The sequence below is a fragment of the Primulina tabacum genome, chromosome 16 (assembly GCF_025594145.1).
Source record: "Primulina tabacum isolate GXHZ01 chromosome 16, ASM2559414v2, whole genome shotgun sequence".
Classification (NCBI taxonomy): Eukaryota; Viridiplantae; Streptophyta; class Magnoliopsida; order Lamiales; family Gesneriaceae; genus Primulina; species Primulina tabacum.
Genome location: NC_134565.1, coordinates 1935752 through 1958823, shown reverse-complemented (window position 1 = coordinate 1958823; position 23072 = coordinate 1935752). Strand labels below are relative to the sequence as shown.

Genomic DNA, 23072 nt, shown 5'->3' with positions numbered 1-23072 from the left:
CATTTCTCAGATTGCATAGGATGCCAAAAAGTGAGATTTTTCACTTTCTGGATTTAAAATGATTTCATCCCTAAACCCAAACTCAAACCCAAACCCAAACTCAAACCTTTATCGTGGGCTTCCCTCGTCCCATCAAGACAGAAACCTCTTTTAATTAAAATTAATTGTTTCTTTAAAAATTTATTGATCAGAATATTATATTAAAAAATTCACAGCAACAAAAACAGGATCATAAGGTTGAAGTGCAAAATAGTTTCCTTCCATTCAAAGCATCTAATAAAAAAAATTATTTCACAGACAACCTGAACTTTTGAAAAGCAACCCTCGAAGCACTGTTTGAGATTGTAAGGATAAAAAATGGTAAGAATTTTCAATGCCCATGGCTCATATCATTCGAGTTTTGATCTGAGCCATATAACCAGATTCCTAGCCATTGGATAACATCGAAAAAAATCAATTGCTAGAATACAAGTTCCAACATCTCAAGTGAAGTGATGAATCATTCAAAAGCTCAAATATTTCAGAAGAGCCTAAAATTACACAAATGAATGTCTCAATTTTAAAAATCTCGAATTATGTAGCTACGAGGTTTATTAAGCCAAAGCATAAATTGCCCCACAAATTGAAGATTGGAAAAACATTTCCAGTAATCAAGACTGCAAAAGCAAAAAGAAATATGTTGCATCGAGACAGAAGCAAAGATCGTAAGAAAGGAGGCTCACTTGATCGGTAACATGATGCTGATATAGCTGATCTCAAGAAACATTTTATAATTATACACTTCAACACGCATCAAGAATCCGCTTAACCTACTTACAAACCAAGAGATTTAAAGCCAAAATGTCAAATAAGAGAACTAGAAATAATCATGAAAATAGTTCCGCATTCTGAAAACAGATTTCATGTTGGTTTATGCCCCCTCTGCACCAAAATGCCATGTCCTCAAAAGACAACATCCATTCCAGTTATCCAAGAGCCATTCAGTAATAACAAAAATTTCAGTATTTTGTTATCACCGAATGACTCTTGAATAACTGAAATGGATGTTTTCTTTCGAGGATATTGCCATTTTGGTGCAGAAGATTTGTAACTTTCAGAAAAGTAGAAGCTTTGTGTCAGGCTATGCATATTTGATGAGAGGTCATATCCAAACTACTTTTGGAAAGGCTGCTCAAAGTTATTAATCTTTCGAGTTACAGCCAGCCTGACCGTATCTAAGCACCTAAATTCACCATTCAGTATCTACTCATGCAGTTTAATCATGCCAATAAGCCACATTACAGATGATGAGGCGAGTCCTAGGTTTGGACAAACCCGTCCTAGACCGCGTCGTTGCCATCCCTATGATCTCTTACGCCCAAGCATAGGTGTGAATTTTATAGTCTATCAAAGTATAAGTACTATGTACATTTTTGCTTACAAAAACGTTAACTCAAAAAATAAAAACATACATAAAATCTTTTTAAAATTTGTGTACCATACAAATTCCACGGCTATTTGGAAATAGTTAGATAGATAAACAACAAACACGATATATTTGCGTAACATAGTTAGGTCAAACCTAGTAGTAGTCTACCATGACAACATTGACATTGAAATATAACGTAGTGCACGATAATATTTCACTCGTAAATCTTCAGAACTAGCAAACCACATAAATTTGAAATTAAGTTAGATGATAGAAAGTGTTTTCTTATATCAAACTCCATCTTCAACGTCAAAAGCATCCGAAGACCCGAAGAACACTCACTTACACCATCAGAAGAGCCACCACTGTGGTCATTAACATCAGTCAGATCCTCCTCCTTGCAAGCTTACTGCACAAGCATAAAAAGACTCCCAAAAATCACAGATTTATAATAGAAATAAAAGAAACCATTTACTGTCGAAAATGAAAAGTTCATTAGCTGGTTTTGTTGAGGCACGTCACTAAATTAACATCAGCAGCACGATCAACATCCCAACCATCCAATCACGATCCCCATCACTCAAATTTACCAACAAATAACATATAACTTTTAAGATTATCAGAATCCAATTAATCACATAACACGTTAATGATCTGATTAATCATATAACCCGGTAATAAATAGGACGAATGCCTTTCAAACCTAACAAAATCTTAAAGCTACACATAACAAATACTCAATGAATGACCAATGAATAAAGCATGAAACATGTCAATGTACGATTTTGGGGATGCATTGTACCGCGTGCGAGGGTAGTGAGCTTCCTTGCTTCGAAATGATGCGGCAACATGATTTCCATCACCCTTAATCGTATCACCATCCTAAAAAACTTCAAACAAAAATCAGCTTCCAATTTTCTTATTCCTATGCCAACAAAAAGATGAACAATACTACATGGTATAGCTTTGATGGTGCAGTTGTACTCCTCATTCACCTATTTAAAACTATATTCCAAATTATGAATTTGTTATTTGCTTCATGCTTGGTAGAGGGTTCGCTCATGCTCAAGCGTAGCCTCACTCTAGCATGACATAGCACCAACGCACAACCCAAATAATCTTCAGGGATTTAGTGATTTACTTGAAAACACCCTGCTCCCTACATCCAGAACTTGTCTACCAGAGTGAAACATATCTCTGCTTTGTATTTTATCTTACCTATATCCATCCCATATCTTATGGTTATTGACAATGAGACGGCAACTGAATTAGAGATATAATCACATAGCTAACATTCCATTAAAAGAAGCCGACCATCCCTAGTTTGAAAGATGAAAGGACCCAGTGTATCCAACTTTCATGATGAACAGACAGACTATGGATTTTATTTAATTTTGATTTGGTTTTAATCTCCACATTTAGCACTCATACTAAGATGGAGTGTTCAAGATTGTGAACTAAGATATTTTGTTAGGTATCACCATCAGCAAAACACGTACCATGGAACACTCGGATAAACCGGGAACAATGATAGCATAGAACTCAACTAAAACAGTAACAAAAAATGGAATAGGCAAAAATGGTTCATGTACCATGATCTCACAAAGCAATACATCATCAAATACGACAACACCTCGAAAAAGACGGCACTCATCAATTTCAGCATTTCTTGCCCGGAATGTCATGCAGAAAAATACATTTTTGCGGTTTAGCTTGCAAACTTTCTCGAGTTTGAAATTCTTTTGCTGCAACCAACCCAAAAATATGCAAAACAAAATTATTTCAACTATTCAATAAACAAAACGGTTAATAATATCAAATAATTTGTCTAACTTCTGTCTGATTGTAGGAGTCTAAGGCTAGTTCCGCCAAATCCTTGACGAGTTCCCTATTACATCCATGAAGCCTTGTCACCCATGTAGCGTACTTAGAGTCACGTATAGTTTGATATTTATCGCACATCTGTCAACAAATTTAAACAATGTTTATTGTTCGAAGGTCATGCCTAAACATGATGTATGTACATTTGATATAATATAGAGTATTAATCCCAATAATAATGTAGTAAGAAGTTAGAGGCAGACTCTTCTTTCCTCGACCATCAAAGAAAAATACATGAAATCCGGATTATTGAATCCATTGGAATAGAAAGCAAGGAACAACTTACCATACGCAGCATCCCCTCTGATATATCTCTCATTGTAATAAAGCCTGCAAAATTAGGACCCCGTTCAATTGAATCGACTTCCACTGAGCGGCGCGCGTCAATATCACAATATTATAAGATGAAAGATCGAGCAGAGGATTCTTCTTCATTGAAAGCTCCTAAGCGCTATAGTTAGTCTATATAAAAATATACACGCTCTAATACACAGGAATAAATAACACAGCAAGAGCTTTACTTTAAATTACATGCACGAGGCTAAACCATGTTAAAAAATAGATCATAGCTTCCCGATTAATATCATACCACAGCTATACAAAAATTCCATGAAATAACCAGAAGCTTCAACTATTACACTGTTACACTTCCTCGGACAATCGCAAGCACAACGAGATAAATCATTCAAACAAAATTGGTGAAATTGAAAATCATCAGAGACTCGCAAATGAACATAAAATCATGAAGGACTAAAATTTATAAATCAATCAGCAAAATGAAGGTCAAATTGAAAAACAACCTGAGAAAAAACTTGATGAAACTGAAACAACAACGAAATAGATCTCAAAACAAGAAGAACTGCAGAAAACAGAGATTCCGTATGTGGAGGAAATGTGTACCGCACATACACAGAGAAATGAAAATTTAGATATCGGAAAAACAAGAAACAAAGAAATCGAAAGAGAGCGAGTGGCGGAGAGATGTAAAGATAAGATTTACAGAGAACGTAGGCAACAGGGTTTATCTCCTTCCCTCCGAGGTCGCTAGCTTTGATCCATTAACGCTCAATGTTTTGTTCCATGGGCTTTTGTGTGGTTAAATTGGGCCGTCCAAGGGAGATGGAAGTTCCTAGCCGCCTTCGTTTTTTTAATCGAGTTCGATTTGAATTTCCGCTCGAATTCATTTTGAATTAAAGCCGAGTTCGAATTCTGCTCGAAAAGATTCGAACATATTCACAACTATTTGAACTATTGTTGGAAAGGCTCGAAATTTATTTATTTATTTAATATATAATTATATTATATTAATAAAATATTAAGCCTCGTGACTGGGCTCGCCCACTGTCGAACAAAATAACTTGGGCTCGAGCTCTGCTCGAAAAAAGTTTGAACATATTCGAGTTCGACTCGAATTCGATAAATTCGGATACAAATCAAATATTTTTCGAATCGACTCGAAAATCTCACCAATCAACTCAGTTCATTTACTCCCCTAATCGTGGCATAGCAAATACCAAGACATCCATGAATCCTAGATCACATGTTGAAATGGCAGGCAAAATAGCATATTAGTCATTTATAGTTGGCCCAAAATCTCTGCTCATTAAAAAAAAATTTCCATCTTGGATGTATCTAATTTAGAAATTTAATGATTTTCAATGATATTTCTTTAAAAAAAGATTTTTATAGATTTCATAGATTTTTATTGTCTTTATTTCTTCCCAATTCAATCGATTATGATCTTTTAGTTTAGTTATATTATAGAATATTGTAAATTGTCATCTCAATCAACATTCTCACAATTTGGTTGAACTATATATAAATATAATTCCAAAATTATTTGTTTACTTTTTACGTAAATCTATAATTAGTATTTTGTTATATATTTTTTTAGACAATTGATGAGTTTTTATGATAATCAATGTTAATTTTTGAACATATTTGTTTATGCAGTTAACATTTATTAAAAAATTAAATTGTATCATATTTGTTATTTACGTCATACTATATAGTTTTTTTGTTAAAAGTTGGATAATTATTTCTTGATTCCCACTTCTCATTTCTTGTTAGACCAATTAGCTTATTCTTTAAGTGTTGGGTGCAATAAATATTTCTGGTAGATAGAGCAAATGAAACATGACGATTGATTGTTGTACTGTTCAAAAGATTTGAATTGCACTGTTACCATCTGCTATATTTTTTAGTAAAGCGGCAAGTATTCGGTCTACAATTGTCTCAGAGCCAAGGTCATGGGATCAATATTCATTTATTGCAAGGAGTGCAATTATTAGGAGAGAGATTGTTGGAGAGCAATAATTAATTATGTTGAATAGAGCAATCTAAACGTGACGTTTGAGTTGTTCTACGGTTAAAAATATTTGAATTTTACTGTTATCATCAGCTATAGTTTTTGATAAAGCACAATCGTTCGGTCCTACACTAAGTCTTTAATTACCCGATCTATCTCACCACGCGCGGAAAACTAGAAGGCTAAGAAATTCTCTTGGTTCAAGTTGCTAGTGGATGAAAATTCTTTACCCTCTTCCTTTTTTTTCCTCTGATTAGCTCAAAATAAATTTGCGGTGACAGAGTGATGAGATGTATCAGTTCAAATCAATTGACACGCCCTGTTAAATGGCGTGTTTTCGACCGAATATTAAAAAATTGCTTATAAAATCGATGAACGTATAGAGAACATTTGTTATCATCATTCTTCGTTGGTCTGAAATTTTTTGAAGTGTTCTTCAAATTGTTTCGGCCGATTGAAGTGATATATTTTCTTTCAGTGTTGAATATATTTAATTGTTTTAGCTACTCAATATCAATTTCTTCTTCCACATACGAGGTACTTATACTCCAAATTAAATTTTGTAGTTTGATTGAAATTGATAAATTATTTATTTGTGATTATTTTTTGTAGATAAAATTTTGATTATTGTTAATTTTGTTCTTAACTATTTAAATACAAATAAATATTACAATTAATTTTATTTCTTATTAATGTATTTGACATGCGTAGTATGCAAATTTATTATTATAAAAATTATTATTTGTAGTATTATTGACTTATAAAATACAACTAAGAAATACAATTTTTGTAATTTAGAATACTAATCAACGTTTATTTAGAAAATAATAATAATACTTATATTTATAATTATTATTGTTGTTGTTGTTTATATAAGTAGCATATAAAAAATTAAGTATTACAATTAATTTATTTTATAGAAGTGACATAAAATTTATTATATTTTTGTTCTTAACGTATTGTACACAAAATAATTTGCGTGATTAATTTATTTCATAAGTATATTGTGAAAACTTATTATTTTATTATTATTTGTATTATTATTAACTTATAAAATACAATTAAAAATTAAGATTTTTTTATTTTAGAGTAACAATAATTATTATAATCGTAATTATTATTGTTGTTGTTGTTATTTTATTTAGACATGCTATAAAAAAATTAAGTATCATTGATTTATTTATACAAATAATAAAAAATCTATTATTATAAATATTTTTTTTGTTCTTACTTTATTAAATAAAAATATGTAGTATGATTTTATTATTAATTTTATTCGTATTTAATATGACAGCAAGTCACGCCCAATTAATAATATAAAAGCAAGTCACGCCCAATTAATAGGCGTGACTTGCATTAAAATTTTTTAAAAAAAATTAAGCAAGTCACACCCAATTAATTGGCGTGACTTGCTTTTACATATTTTTTAAAAAAATTTTAAGTAACTCACGCCCAATTAATTAGCGTGACTTGCTTTAAAAAAATATTAAACAAGTCCAAACATCTCATTGGATTAAATTTTAAACATTTTTCCTAAACAAATAACAATAATAATGATAAGCTTATCATAATAAATGATTTTTAAATATCTTTATAAAAATTAATAATTATTATAATAACAAATAATAATTATAATTGCAAAAAAATTAAATCAGCATAACATATAAATTATATTTTAACATAAATAATAATTTTTTTATAAATTTAATACTTAACATAAATAAGTGTGTTAATATATATATCTTATATTGATGGTTGAATTAAAATTTACCTGCAAAAAAAATTAAAATTAACTCAAAATTTGAGTCAATCCAATAAACAAATTATATTAAAAAAATTAAGACAACTTACTCGAAATGAAAATGAGAAAAACTTAAAACACAACTCTTCGTATTATATAGGCAAAGTAGACGGATGCTTCCAAAAAAGCTAGAGTACATGGCTTTACAGGCCTTTCACTACCATCCAATTATCAATAAATAAATATCACATGACTTTGCAGCCTTGACCATCTTTTTTACATTGCATCGATAGACGATACAAATTTATTTATTTTAAAAAATTAAATTAAATTTTTGTAACGTTTTTTAATAAAAGAAAAGAAATATATGTTTGGGGACCCGGACACTAATCAAGTTCATAATCGTCATTGGGACCATTTAATCAATTATAATAAACAGGGTCTAAATTTTTTTTTTAAAATGCGGAACGTAATGGAAATCATACTAGTATACATATCAGTATAACATAAGGTACAAGTCCTGTACAACATACATTCAATACAGACGAAGGTTCAACAACTAGCTATCAAGTGTTCAAACCCTATCTACAGCAACATCAAAGTCCGTGGTATCCACTCTAATCATGATCTCTCGTCATCTCCTCGACCCCGATCCTGTCCCACCTGTTGTCATGCACACATACAAACACGACAACTGCCGGATAATTCCGGTGAGAATATAATCCCAGTATAAATCAACGAACATGCAATCATATAATCAATATAAAGCATGAAGCAGATATCAGATATATATCAAAGTCTGAAACATAAATAATATCAAACTATCAATCATACTCGTGACTCCACGACTCAGACTAGACTCAATCCTAGTCTAGGGATCCCGATTTCCAGACGTTGGTATTCCTATATCGACCAATAGTAATAGAAGAAACTACGATTCTATCCACTTCGATATAACCAAACATCCAGTGTCTTGACCTATCCGTCACACACTGTGGCACTATCGCCAATACACTATCTTGTGACATCATGCAATGTGCCCGTGGCGATCCCACCACTATCAGGCACTTCTGTCACAAGATCACTCGACTAATACATGCTTTCTATACATCCATAGAACAAGCATATCAAGTCAAATCAATGAACATAGTAATAAGAAGTATGTGATTTAGGAAAACTCAAGTATATCCTACTTGAGTCGATCTCCCAATACCACATTGACTTATACCTTTCGTTCGTAGTCTCGGTTTGAAGCAATAACAGTTCTAAACTCAAGACTGTCTCTGTAAATCTGAAACGACATATCGAGAATCATAATATCAATATTCCATTCTCAATTCAACACTGAATCTGATTAATCTGGATTTAATTTAATTCGCGGCATAACGGCACAATCTCAGTATCCCCGTCAATACCATATCAACAGATATCAATTACAAATCATAACTCATATCCGATATAATCTGTAATTCATTCATAATCCAAATTTGTCCGATTTCAAATCAATATAATCAGAAAATCATAACAATTCCATAATCAATCTGTTCTTCGATCCGACTTTGATTATGCAATGTCTAGTATTCCCAGAACACATCATAATGATCAAATAATAATTCTCCCAATACATAAATTTCAAACCATATCAGAAAGTAATGAAACTTACGTCCTTGTGTAGTAGGTGACGAGAGGAGCACAGAACTGTGTTCGGATTAAAAATCGGATCACCGGTACATGCAAAATCACAATTCTAGTATCAAATGAAGCTTGAGAGAAAATTTCTCGAAAGTCTCGATTCTTTCTTCCTGTAGATGCCGAGTGAGATGAGAATATATATCTCAAGCAAGCATGGTATGCCAAGTGTCCCACTCAAGCCAATATTGCACTTTAGCCCCTGAATTCTTCACTATTTGCAATTTGGTCCTCAAATCTCTTTTTAATTCCCTTTCAATCCTCATTAATTACAAAAATCGTGGAATTTAATTCATCATTCCAAAATTCATAAATTAAATAATCTCGGATTAAAATGATATAATCTCGGGTCTTACAATATGTCTATCAAGTAATGCCATATAACTTGATTTTTTTTTAAAAAAATATTATGCAAGTCACGCCATCTCATTTGACGTGACTTGCATTAAAAAAAATATTATGCAGCTTTAATATTGCATGTGTTTGTTGCACCCTTTGTCTTTAATTCAGGTGATGAGAAGTGAAATAATTAAAAAAATTCACTATTATTATTATTATTATTATTTTTAAAAAAAAGGAAAATGTAACTTTAAAAAAAAAATTATTAAGCAAGTCACGCCATAGATGGCGTGACTTGCTTTATTAAAAAAAAAATTAAGCAAGTCACTCCATCTGAGTCACGCCTCTTCATGTTACTTTGACACACTATTTTTTTTACTTTATTTTATTGAATTATTATAGAATGTGGTGTAAACTGTTAAAAAACCCGTGATAGATCTTGATATTTAGTGATTGTGCCATGGAATCGTCTCGTCTTTTATATATGTCTATATATTTATATAAGTATACATCTATATTATTAATAATCTAATTACATTGAATAATTAATATTTTATTCTTTAATTTTAATTCATAATATTTTAATATTAAAATAATTGTATTATACTATAATATGTTTAGTATTAAAGTATATAATTATGAAATTTATTTTGTCATTAATTGAATATAAATTAATAGATTTTAATTTATGATAATATTTTTTTCTTAAATATTATAAATATAAAGATGGGAAATTACTTTGATGATTTATTAACTCTAAAACTTTTTTTTTTACTTTTTTTAAACCACCTTCTAGATATACACTTCTTCATGAACAAAGTCATGATAAGCCTTGTGATAGATGTGATCCAATGAACTTCAAAGAAACGATATATAATACTGATTCATCCAAATGACTTGAAGCCATGTAGTCTGAAATGAACTCTATGTATTCAAACCAAATCTGGACATTAGTAGATCCACATGGGGAAATCGTTCTCATAAGAAGCAAATGGATCTACAAAAGAAATATTGGGACGAATGGAAAAATATTGACTTTCAAAGAAAAACTGGTAGCAAAAGATTATACTCAAATACAAAGATTTTGGCTATGAGAAAACTTTTTCACTAGTTGTTATGCTTAAATCTATTATAATACTACTAGCCATAGCAGCATGATATGACTATCAGATATGTCAAATGGATGTAAAGACGATTTAAAGCCAAAATGTCAAATAAGAGAACTAGAAATAATCATGAAAATAGTTCCGCATTCTGAAAACAGATTTCATGTTGGTTTACGCTCCCTCTGCACCAAAATGTCATATTCTCAAAAGATAACATTCATTTCAGTTATTCAAGAGCCATTCAGTAATAACAAAAATGCTTCTTGAATAACTGCAATGGATGTTGTCTATTGAGGATGTTACCAATTTGGCGAAGAGATTTGTACAAACCCATCCTAGACCGCCGTCTTTGCCATCCCTAGGATCTCTTACGCCCAAGCATAGGTGTGAATTTTATAGTACATCAAAGTATAAGTACATTTCTGCTTACAAAAACGTTAATTAAAAAATAAAAACATACATAAAATCTTTTTAAAATTTGTGTACCATACAAATTCCACGGCTATTTGGAAATAGTTAGATAGATAAACAACAAACACGATATATTTGCGTAACATAGTTAGGTCAAACCTAGTAATAGTCTACCATTACAACATTGAAATTGAAATATAACGTAGTGCACGATAATATTTCACTCGTAAATCTTCAGAACTAGCAAACCACATAAATTTGAAATTAAGCTAGATGATAGAAAGTGTTTTCTTATATCAAACTCCATCTTCAACGTCAAAAGCATCCAAGTATAACAAAAAAAATAATTTTTTAACTCACACAATAGAACAATCAACACTAAAAAACTATCTTTTTTTCTTTGTTTCGCTCTCTAATTTACAATGTCGAAAAGCTTTGTTGGTGTAATAAAACCGAGGCAGCGAGAACCCTATTTATAGAGCTCATCCTAAATGTGAAACCGTGTTTCTTTTGTCAAAATTACTTCAGCCAAAAATATTTCTGCCACACACTGTTCACATTAATGATTTTTTGTTGACAGTCACCCAAAATTTAATAAATGCAAGATGGTGGCATCTCACCTATCACTCGGGTACTTCCCCTGCAAGGGGTTTGTATGAGTGATCCGGGCCCACCTCCCTGTAAAAAAAAAAAATTGGCTCGAAAAAATCCGAGCCGTTGGATCGACCCCTGCAGGCAGTGCCCGCAGGGGTAGGGTCGACCGAACTCCTGCAGGGGAATGACGAAATCATATTTAGCAGGACAGGTCTAAAGTGAGGCTTGTAATGTGTGTGTCTAAACCCATCCTAGACCTGCCCGTTGGCATTTTTAGGGTCTCTTATGCAGGAGCATATGCGTGAATTTTATAGTAATATGCAATCTTTTTAAAATTTGTGTATTTAACACAGTTAGGTCGAACCTAGTAGTCTGCCGTGACAACATTGAAAATAGAAGACAGTTTTCAACATATTATCCTATAGAATTATTGCAGCAAGATATGAAACTGAAATTTATGGCATCCGAATTTCAGTTCGATTTTTGCTTCAACAATTGAAAAACTTGATTGGTTTATGCCTTTTTTGAATCAATCTGGCATACCTAAATCCAAAACATCAAAATCAAACTTGTATAGCCGTCTCTTACCTTGGTTTCGCCTTCTGGATGACCGTTCCGTCTTGGGAAGGAAAACACGACGATTCCGCAATAATTTTCAGTTGTGTTCTCTCATTAAAGGGTTTGGGATCGGGTGATTGGGAGTTTTAGGCAGCAAAACGTATGGATTTGACATTTGATGGGTAATAATAACCCAAAATTCAGCTTAGCCCTGGACCCATTAACTCTTAGGTCCAACTAACTTTGACCTTTTAATAAACCAAAAACTATCATTTTTTTCAATTTACTTACAAAAATATTGTATTTTATTTGACTGCCAGGGAATATGCGATGTAAATCCTAAAATCTAGGATTTTAGATTTTATCATGATAATATTTTATACCAAGATTTGCGAGATTTTCGGAATTTGTGATGTGACATTTTTTGGAACTCAAGAATTTAAATAATATCGTGTATATTTTTTTCGGAATTTGAGATATGCAGAATTTTACCGGATATAGATCTAAGATTTGATATACCTGGATAAAGATTTAAGCAAGAAGATAACCCAATCTTGGAACTAAAAATCTTGAGGATTTTATCATGGGATTTTCGAAAATAATATTGAAAGAATATTAGGGAATTTTCGAAAATCATAGATAAAGGGAAGAGTTTACACGATAAATGCAGCTTGGGAAAGATTTAACTACCAGGATTTTAGGAAAATAATCAAAATCTTATTTGGGAAAAATACTACTAAATTTCGGGTTTAAGTCAGCAAATTTGTGGGATTTAAGAAATATAATTTTTATTATTTTAGGAAATAAAAAGTCTACCGAATATTGGGAATTAGACACAAAAGTTGAAATTTTGCAGGCTGGGCAAAGCATAAATTTCGAAATTTATCCTTGGGATACATACATGAATTTCAAAATTTAGGTATAGGATAAAGAATAAAATTTAGATTTGATCACGATTTTGGATGGAGATTTGATTCAAGTTTAAACGCGCGGATGACATCTATCGAGATAGCAGCCAACCCCTATAAATAGGAGGGCCTATAACTCGAAAATTCACACCATTTTCTAATCCAGATTTTCGAGTTTCTCTCCTAGTTTTCTTAGGATTTTCGAGAGCTTGCTCTCTCAGTGTGCGAAGAAGCGAAGCGCTGCTGCAGTCCAACCCCGAAGCTAGGGTTCGAAATTCCAGTGCAGGAATTCCCTCTATTCACGTTTTCTACTATATCTAAGGTAAGTGGGCTTGTTTTAAATGTGTAATTTCGGTGTATGCATTTTCGTATTTTCGAAATTTCGGTCGAGTACAATTCTTCTTCTACCCCTTCTGGCTACGATTTGTGCATGAGTTTTATGTTGACACTGTGAGGATTCAACTTGATATGGGAGGGAATCCCAACTATGATATGACCCTCATACGGTGGGGATATAACCGATCCGGCCTCGCCCCCTAGAGGAATAAAAATTAGGGACTGACGTCAGTAAACCATTGAAAGTAGAGGAATCTCAGTGTCAGGTCAAGGATACAAATGTGGTAGGTATGAGTCAATTTATGCATGGTGTGTGTGTGTGTACGTATTTCGAATTTTATATGCATGTTGTTGTGTACTCGAACGGCCCCCACTTGCTGAGTATTTCCCAAAATACTCACCCCTTACAACCTTTCCAGATAAATCCGAAGATAAAACAGAGGAACATGTTGAGGAAGAAGAGTCGGATCAATTTTGGGGCTGGTGAAATTATTTAAATTTCGAGAATTTTGCTGCAAGGATTTAAGAATTTTAGTAGGTTTATTTTAATTGTAAACGCTTCCGCAATTTGTTCAATTTATTCAGTTGTAAAGACAATGGTTGTTTTTTGCGAATTTATGAAATAAACTGGTTTCGGTTTATACTGTGCTACGAGGCTGGTTGTTTTTCGATTGTGTGACTGATGAACAACGTCGGTGTCAAATTCCGAGTTTCGGGGCGTGATATTTAAGTGGCATTAGAGCCGCCAGGTTCAAAATCCGAGTGGAAGAATCGAGTTTCAAAAAAAAAAAAAAAAATTCGGATTTCGGCCAAACAGCACCTTACGTGCGCCATCGAGCTTTTCCGCCGATTCCGACCGATTCCTGTATTGTGTGTTCAATCAGAGACCAGTTCCGAAATCGTCTTGACGAAACGAACAATAGCCCTCAACCAATTTCAGATTTAGTGTTCGGGTGAAGCCGTAATTTCAGATCTAAGAACTAGGGCGTGTAAACCCTAAACGCCGAATTTTGTTTTGTCCAATTACCCTACCAATACTACTCCGATTTTAAATTAATTTTACACAAACGATACACAATCCATGGGTAACGTTTCTCAACAATCAATTTTCGGATTGGATCAACCAATCGTAAACGCCCAAATTCGAGATAGTTAGCGAGTTGCGCGAATTTTCCGGCCAAATTAGGTAACTTCCGACCGATTTTGGCCGTGACATCGCCGGTTCCGAGACCCTGACTTCTACGCCAACGCGCGCCTTTACTCCGACCGTACTCCGGCGAGTCAACCCGACGAGTCAACTCGGCCGAATCATCGAGTCAACCCGCCAGCTTTAACATCCTATTTTCGGAAATTTTCGAAAAATACATATAAATTTCAATACCTTGCTCTATTAGTTCTTGATATTTATTTTATCCTATTTTTGATATTCTGAGCGTTTCCTTTCTTTATTGTTTCAGGAAATGGCTCGTTTCCGTGTCACCGCTCGTAAGAAAGTGACCCCGATTACTCTTAGGGAGACGACCCAGATGGATAATCACCGACCTCGCACGCGCGCTCAGGCTGCTATACATTTAAAGGAATTGGCTATAGGACACCAGGATAGGACTATCAGGAGGCTGAGAGCTAGTAATCTTGAGAGGAGGCAACAAGTGGAAAATCTGACTACCAAACTGGAGACAGCAGAGAAAAGAATTGACGAGGTCTTCCAAATGTTCGAGCTCGTTAAAGAACATAACTGCGAACTGCGAGAGTCATTACAAATAACGATGAATCAAGCCAAGCAAGCTAAGGAGGAAGTGGATAGACGCACCATAGAACTGTCTGAAGCCCGTCAAGCCCGGCTGAGGGATAAGAAAAAAATTGAAGAATCCTGGAATGTGATCATGCAATTATCTGAGAATAACCAAAGGCTATCCAAGGAGGTAGACGAAAGGAAAGCAAAGGAGAAGGAGCTCATCCAGAAGAATGAAACAAACTGCGCACACGCAAGAAATGAATTGAATGACGCGATAGGAAAGATTCTGACCCACAGGGAACAGATTGCTGAGTTGGAATCAGAAAATCATAGCCTTCAGATGCAGCTGGCAGATTTCATAGACCCAGAGATGCCTGATGACCCCGAGGAGGAAGAAGCCCCACCTGATGTGGCAGTGGGAAATGGCGAGATAGCAGATTAGAACGTTTAGTGGACCATTTCTTTTTGTAGTATTTCCGTTGTTGCTACATTTTCTTTTCTTCAGTATATTTATTTATTTAGATTGATCATGTTCATTTATTTTCCTGTTTGAGAAATCAATAAAATATTTTATTTGTTCCATTGATTTCAATTTACTTCTGCGCAATCTATTGCATGACCCTACTCGTACCAATTTTTAGAACTTGCGAATGTAGGAAATGGCCGGCAGACCCCCAAGGCAAAACCGCAACCCGCGTTACGCTAATGCCGATCACGAAGAGAGACAGGAGAATCGACAGGAGAATAGGACCACCGCCTGCAGTTAATCTAAGCCGAGCTGATCTTATGGCCATAGCCACCATAGTGGCGACAACACTGCAAGGGTTGGGAAACCCAAATGCCAATCAACCACCACCACCACCGAATGGAATCAAATTTCATTATGAATCCCTCCGAAAGAACAGATGTCCGATATTCAGAGGGGACGCTGATCCCGAAATTGGCCAGAGTTGGCTAAAGAGTGTCGAGACTCAGTTAAGGCTTTTGGAAGTTCCCGAGGAACTCAAAGTGGATGTGATTGTGCCTTTCCTGGAAGACAGAGCAGCTAAATGGTGGGAAGCAGTCTCGCCAGCCATGATCGCTGCTGGACCAATCACATGGCGAAACTTCCGAGAAACATTTCTGAAACAGTACTACCCGACAGAAGTCAGATTGCAGAAGTTAAGTGACTTTGAAAATCTTACTCAAGCTCCAGACATGTCAGTAGTGGAGTACACGTCTCAGTTTAATGCCCTTGGATCTTATGCTCCGGCCATCATGGCGGACGAAGTTTTGAAGCTGCACCTCTTCAAGAGAGGATTAAACAGTAGAATCCAGTCAGCCTTAGCAGTTTATCAGCCCGCCAATTTTGCAGATCTTATGGGCGCAGCTATCCGAGCTGAAACCGACATCCGCCGCAGGGAGGGAGAGAATAAGAACAAGCGACCCCACGCCGGTCAGTCTTCTCAGGGCGGTTAGAAGTTCAGAAAGCCAAACCAATCAGGCGGACCTTCCTCAGGGCAAACCTCAGCGGCCAACCATCAAGGACCCAAGCCATGCCCGAAGTGCGGTTTCAGACACCCCGGGGAATGTCGAAGAGCCAGTGGTGCGTGCTTCGGATGTGGGAAAGCAGGGCACAGGATCGCAGATTGTCCTACAGCCGCCAACCAAGCAGCTGGGCCCAACAAGGGAACTGGGCCGAATGTGGGAGCTAACCCCAACAAACCAAAGGAGAATAAGCCTAATGCCAGGGTGTTCGCTATGAACCAAGAAGAGGCAGACGACGCCAATGAAGTCGTATCAGGTACCATCTTACTTCAAAAAGTACCTGCTTATGCATTGTTTGACTGTGGTGCTACACACTCTTTTGTGTCTAAAAGGTTTGCTAAGAAAGTAGGACTTAAGCCCGAATCTCTAACTGAACCTTTTCGGATAGCCACACCTACGAGTAAGACCATAGAAACTCATGAAATTCACGAGGATTGTAAGATCGGTATCGCTAATCAGACTTTCAGTGCCGACTTGATACAATTGGTTATGGTCGATTTTGACATCATTCTAGGGATGGACTGGTTAGCCAAAAACCATGCAATAGTGGACTGTAAAGGGAAAAGGGTTAAGCTCCGAACCCCAAATCAGGCAGAGATCGTGTATCATGGTAAATCCAAGGAACGAAAATCACTCCTTTCCGCTTCCCAGGCATGGAAGGCCATGAAATCCGGAGAAGACATCTACCTAGCAATGATCAACGAAGTGCAAGGAGAAGTCGAAATGAGGATAGAAGACATCCCAATAGTATGTGAGTTCCCGGATGTTTTCCCAGAAGAACTCCCAGGGACAGTTCCGGACCGCGAAGTTGAGTTCGAAATTAATCTGGTTCCTGGTGCAGCACCAATCTCTAAAGCACCTTACAGGATGACGCCAGCTGAACTCAAGGAGCTAAAAGAGCAACTCCAAGAATTGCTGGACAAAAAGCAAATTCGACCTAGTGTGTCCCCATGGGGAGCTCCAGTACTCTTCGTAAAGAAGAAAGACGGTAGTATGAGATTGTGCATCGATTACAGAGAATTGAACAAGATCACAATCAAGAACAGGTACCCTCTACCTCGGATAGACGATCTGTTTGATCAGCTTAAAGGAGCCGCCACCTTTTCTAAATTGGATCTGAGGACTGGATACCACCAACTGAAGGTCAAGGCTGAAGATATCTCCAAAACAGCTTTTCGGACAAGATATGGGCATTATGAGTTCACAGTGATGCCTTTTGGGTTGACTAATGCGCCTGCAGCCTTTATGGACCTAATGAACAGAGTGTTCAAACCATTTCTGGACCGGTTCGTAGTGGTATTTATTGATGACATCCTCATTTATTCTCCCAACGAGGAAGAACATGAAGAGCACCTCCGCCTTGCACTACAGACACTGAGGGAGAAAGAGCTATATGCTAAGTTTAAGAAATGTGAGTTCTGGCTTAAGAGTGTATCCTTTTTAGGACATGTGATCTCGGAAGCAGGAGTATCAGTGGATCCCAAGAAAGTTGAGGCAATTACAGATTGGCCAAAACCTAAGAACGCCACAGACATCAGGAGCTTTCTTGGACTGGCAGGTTATTACAGGAAGTTCGTCGAAGGTTTTTCTTCCATAGCTATACCACTGACTAAGCTCACTCAGAAGAATTCCAAGTTCATCTGGGACGAAGGTTGCGACAAAAGTTTTCAGACATTGAAAGAAAAACTTGCATCCACGCCAGTGCTAATCTTACCTACTGAAGATAAGGAATTCACCATCTACAATGATGCATCTAAGGAAGGTCTGGATGCGTACTCATGCAAGAGGGAAGAGTGATCGCCTATGCGTCAAGGCAGTTGAAACCGCACGAAAAGAACTACCCTACGCATGATCTTGAGTTAGCAGCAGTTGTCTTTGCCTTAAAAATCTGGAGGCACTATCTCTATGGTGCCAAGTGCGAAATTTTCACAGATCACCAGAGTCTCAAGTACTTGTTCACCCAAAAAGAACTAAACATGAGGCAAAGGCGATGGATCAAACTATTGAAGGATTACGACTTGACTATAAGTTACCATCCAGGTAAAGCGAACAAAGTGGCCGATGCTCTGAGTTGGAAAAATGGAGGCAAGATCACTCTAGCTTCACTCTCCGCCCAGCCATGTCTGCAGAAGACAGTCAAGTTAAATCAGGACCGAGACCCCGAGCTAAAGAAACTTAAGGAACAAGTCAAAAATGGGAAGTCTCAAGATCTACAAATTGATGACAAGGGAGTCGTTTGGATGAATGGACGACTGTGCGTACCGAACAACGATAACCTTCGCCAAGAAATACTATCAGAAGCACACAAGTCCAAGTTTTCAGTCCATCCAGGCAGTACAAAAATGTACAGAGACCTTAAGAGGAATTTTTCGTGGAACGGAATGAAAAGAGATGTGGCAGTATTCGTCTCTAAGTGTCAGGTTTGCCAACAAGTCAAAGCAGAGCACCAGCGACTCGGAGGATTATTGCAACCGTTGGAGATACCTGAGTGGAAGTGGGACCATATCTCCATGGACTTTGTGGTAGGATTACCAAAGTCAAGGCAAGGTCAGGACGGAATATGGGTAATTGTAGATAGACTTACAAAATCTACACACTTCCTACCCGTCCGTATGAACTACAATCTGGACAAATTAGCTACACTGTACATGGACAATATTGTAAGACTTCATGGAGTACCAGTGAGCATCCTGTCTGACAGAGACCCAAGGTTCGTCTCGCGCTTTTGGAAGAGCTTTCAAGAGGCCATGGGAACGAAAGTAACCCTAACTACGGCCTATCATCCTCAAACCGATGAACAAACGGAGAGAACCATCCAAACTTTGGAAGATATGCTGCGAGCATGCACTCTTGAATTCAGTAGCAATTGGAGCACTCATCTACTTTAATTGAGTTTGCTTACAACAACAACTATCACAGCAGCATCGGAATGGCCCCATACGAAGCTCTTTATGGAAGGAAATGTCGATCACCACTTTATTGGGATGAAGTGGGAGAAAAAGCAGTAGTAGGACCCGAGCTCGTATTGATAACAGTAGACAAGGTTACAGTAGTCCGAGAGAAACTCAAGGCAGCTCAAGACCGACAAAAGAGTTGGGCAGATCTGAAAAGAAGGCCAGTGGAATTCAACGTTGGCGAGAAGGCCTACGTGAAAGTGTCGCCTATGAAAGGAGTTGTCCGATTCAGTAAAGCCGGGAAGCTAAACCCCCGTTATGTAGGACCCTTTGAAATTTTGGAAAAAGTAGGCACACTGGCATACAGATTGGTGCTGCCGCCAAACATGTCTAGAATTCATAATGTTTTCCACGTGTCCCAACTACGGAAATACATCTCGGATCCAAGCCACGTGTTGGAAGTAGAACCGCTCATAATCGAAAGTAACTTGGGAGAAGAGTTGAAGTACGAAGAAGTTCCCATTAGAGTCGTGGACACCAAGAACCAAGTACTGAGACGACGAATCATTCCCTACGTCAAGGTACAATGGTCGAACCACAACGAAAGAGAAGCCACGTGGGAGCTAGAAGAAAGGATGAGAAACCAGTACCCGTACCTCTTCGGAGACCAAGCCAACCCAAGTTTCGAGGATGAAACTTCCCATAAGGAGGGAGGGATGTAAAATCCAGGATTTTAGATTTTATCATGATAATATTTTGTACCAAGATTTGCGAGATTTTCGGAATTTGTGATGTGGCATTTTTTGGAACTCAAGAATTTAAATAATATCGTGTATATTTTTTTCGAAATTTGAGATATGCAGAATTTTACCGGATATAGATCTAAGATTTGATATACCTGGATAAAGATTTAAGCAAGAAGATAACCCAATCTTGGAACTAAAAATCTTGAGGATTTTATCATGGGATTTTCGAAAATAATATTGAAAGAATATTAGGGAATTTTCGAAAATCATAGATAAAGGGAAGAGTTTACACGATAAATGCAGCTTGGGAAAGATTTAACTACCAGGATTTTAGGAAAATAATCAAAATCTTATTTGGGAAAAATACTACTAAATTTCGGGTTTAAGTCAGCAAATTTGTGGGATTTAAGAAATATAATTTTTATTATTTTAGGAAATAAAAAGTCTACCGAATATTGGGAATTAGACACAAAAGTTGAAATTTTGCAGGCTGGGCAAAGCATAAATTTCGAAATTTATCCTTGGGATACATACATGAATTTCGAAATTTAGGTATAGGATAAAGAATAAAATTTAGATTTGATCACGATTTTGGATGGAGATTTGATTCAAGTTTAAACGCGCGGATGACATCTATCGAGATAGCAGCCAACCCCTATAAATAGGAGGGCCTATAACTCGAAAATTCACACCATTTTCTACTCCAGATATTCGAGTTTCTCTCCTAGTTTTCTTAGGATTTTCGAGAGCTTGCTCTCTCAGTGTGCGAAGAAGCGAAGCGCTGCTGCAGTCCAACCCCGAAGCTAGGGTTCGAAATTCCAGTGCAGGAATTCCCTCTATTCACGTTTTCTACGATATCTAAGGTAAGTGGGCTTGTTTTAAATGTGTAATTTCGGTGTATGCATTTTCGTATTTTCGAAATTTCGGTCGAGTACAATTCTTCTTCTACCCCTTCTGGCTACGATTTGTGCATGAGTTTTATGTTGACACTGTGAGGATTCAACTTGATATGGGAGGGAATCCCAACTATGATATGACCCTCATACGGTGGGGATATAACCGATCCGGCCTCGCCCCCTTAGAGGAATAAAAATTAGGGACTGACGTCAGTAAACCATTGAAAGTAGAGGAATCTCAGTGTCAGGTCAAGGATACGAATGTGGTATGAGTCAATTTATGCATGGTGTGTGTGTGTGTACGTATTTCGAATTTTATATGCATGTTGTTGTGTACTCGAACGGCCCCCACTTGCTGAGTATTTCCCAAAATACTTACCCCTTACAACCTTCCCAGATAAATCCGAAGATAAAACAGAGGAACAGGTTGAGGAAGAAGAGTCGGATCAATTTTGGGGCTGGTGAAATTATTTAAATTTCGAGAATTTTGCTGCAAGAATTTAAGAATTTTAGTAGGTTTATTTTAATTGTAAACGTTTACGCAATTTGTTCAATTTATTCAGTTGTAAAGACAATGGTTGTTTTTTGCGAATTTATGAAATAAACTGGTTTCGGTTTATACTGTGCTACGAGGCTGGTTGTTTTTCGATTGTGTGACTGATGAACAACGCCGGTGTCAAATTCCGAGTTTCGGGGCGTGACATAAATCGTGAGAAAGATTTTTCTTATTGTCATCCAGATATTTTGGTGCCTGGTACTCGGGTGTGCCTAGTTCTTCATTACTACATAAATAATGGTTTGGGCTCCAAGAACATCTATTTTCATAGTCGATGTTACATTATTCTAACTGTTTTCATATAATTTTACTCTTTTAGGTTTCTTCTAGTTTCAGCTGCATGCCCAAGGCGGAGTGTACTGGATGAGAGGTTAAAGTTGGAGCCATCAGACTGTCTTGGAGCTTTACTTGTATGCATGCGAGGATATTATGATTAGCCTTGGCATCCTTTGGATTCCTTATTATTGGCTGGTGATGGGAATGGAATGAACTTGTAAAGAAGATGAAGATTGGAGCAGAGAATTAGAGCTATGTAAGAATTACGGAAAGGGATTCTCAGCCGTGTCTTAATTCCATTCTACTCCTAATGAATAAAATATTAGAAAAACAAACAGATTGTTAAGTGATGGCACTTCCTCCTTAATGCTGGAAGGCCTTGGCCGGTTTGTGCATGTCTTATACGAGGATTTCAAAATAAAAAGCACAGGTTGGTTGCATTTCTTGGTTGATCTTATGACTTCCCGCAGCATGTGGTGTACACTGTTTGCAAAGAAATGGATACTTTCTATAATGGATGATTGCTATATGATGCTTTGTTTGAATAGTGGTCACCTTTTTTTTTTTCTTTTTATGTTTGTATCTTGTGAAGTTGAATGGAAAGGAGAAAAAGTGACAGGGAAAGAAGAAGCGAGAACGAGGATGCCGAGCTCCTTTTGCAACGCCAACATAGAAATGCAGCCCTGAATCAAGTCAAGGATTCAACGGACTTTAGTAATCCACTGGCACCTGGATCTTGTTCCTGTATAATTCATCAACAGTGAGGTTCTTTCTTCAAATGCTTTTGTATCTAATTCGAGAACTCATAAGCATATATATCATTGTTATTTATAAATTGAACAAATTATTTTATCGGTATTCTAAAAAAAAACCCGTCTATCGCTTTTTAGAAAACTGATTTAAATATCAAATGAGTTTATATCCTTGTGCATTAATATATTTCTTGTTTGTGTTATTAAGATTTAAGAGAGTTTGATTGTTGACTTTGGATAGAGGTGAGTAAAGGAGGTATTCGTTTTCGCAGATCAAGAAATTGTGATAGTTACTTGCAATTCGAACGTGTGGAGGAGTTGCAGAAGTGAGATTTGGAACAACTTCATCATGAATTTACGTTTTACGAAAATGTATTTTTTGTATAAAAAAAATATGAGGATGTATCCATA

The 23072-nt window shown here is 36.2% G+C and overlaps 2 protein-coding genes and 1 long non-coding RNA gene across 13 annotated transcripts; 1 reads left to right on the top strand and 2 right to left on the bottom strand.

Moving 5' to 3' along the window:
* Positions 1 to 547: 547 nt before the first annotated feature.
* LOC142529129 (uncharacterized) lies at positions 548 to 11227 on the bottom strand. 2 transcript variants are annotated; one of them, XR_012815837.1, is made up of 3 exons: positions 10803 to 11227; positions 1036 to 1242; positions 548 to 803 (listed from the first exon to the last, which is right to left on the bottom strand). It is a non-coding gene; the product is annotated as an uncharacterized LOC142529129 (long non-coding RNA). The 2 variants fall into 2 exon arrangements; XR_012815838.1 differs by having other exon boundaries at positions 1036 to 1222.
* Positions 1428 to 4411, bottom strand: LOC142529128 (uncharacterized). Of its 10 annotated transcripts, none has more exons than XM_075634538.1 (6): positions 3879 to 4402; positions 3576 to 3658; positions 3242 to 3370; positions 3001 to 3153; positions 2211 to 2298; positions 1428 to 1817 (listed from the first exon to the last, which is right to left on the bottom strand). In XM_075634538.1, the coding sequence occupies exons 1-6, from the start codon at positions 3898 to 3900 to the stop codon at positions 1789 to 1791; spliced, it is 504 nt and encodes a 167-aa protein (XP_075490653.1). In that variant the 5' UTR covers positions 3901 to 4402; the 3' UTR covers positions 1428 to 1788. The 10 variants fall into 10 exon arrangements, with proteins under 10 accessions (XP_075490653.1, XP_075490650.1, XP_075490654.1 ...); XM_075634535.1 differs by having other exon boundaries at positions 2190 to 2298; positions 3879 to 4401; XM_075634539.1 differs by having other exon boundaries at positions 2211 to 2290; positions 3879 to 4393.
* A 4492-nt stretch (positions 11228 to 15719) lies between the features above and the next one.
* Positions 15720 to 22430, top strand: LOC142529448 (uncharacterized). Its single transcript, XM_075634984.1, has 7 exons — positions 15720 to 16467; positions 16513 to 17481; positions 17782 to 17952; positions 18100 to 18303; positions 18582 to 18795; positions 21953 to 22043; positions 22380 to 22430. The coding sequence occupies exons 1-7, from the start codon at positions 15720 to 15722 to the stop codon at positions 22428 to 22430; spliced, it is 2448 nt and encodes an 815-aa protein (XP_075491099.1).
* Positions 22431 to 23072: the final 642 nt, after the last annotated feature.

Coding starts and splice junctions, on each gene's coding strand:
- LOC142529128 (XM_075634533.1), bottom strand. CDS start 3,900: ATGGAATTTTTGTATAGCTGTG. Junction 3,371..3,575: donor CAGAGGGGATGCTGCGTATG/GTAAGTTGTTCC, acceptor ATTTGTTGACAG/ATGTGCGATAAATATCAAAC. Junction 2,291..3,000: donor TATTGCTTTGTGAGATCATG/GTACATGAACCA, acceptor GAAGTTTTTTAG/GATGGTGATACGATTAAGGG.
- LOC142529448 (XM_075634984.1), top strand. CDS start 15,720: ATGCCGATCACGAAGAGAGACAGGAGAATCGACAGGAGAATAGGACCA. Junction 16,468..16,512: donor CGGTCAGTCTTCTCAGGGCG/GTTAGAAGTTCA, acceptor GACCTTCCTCAG/GGCAAACCTCAGCGGCCAAC. Junction 22,044..22,379: donor ACTGTCTTGGAGCTTTACTT/GTATGCATGCGA, acceptor GACTTCCCGCAG/CATGTGGTGTACACTGTTTG.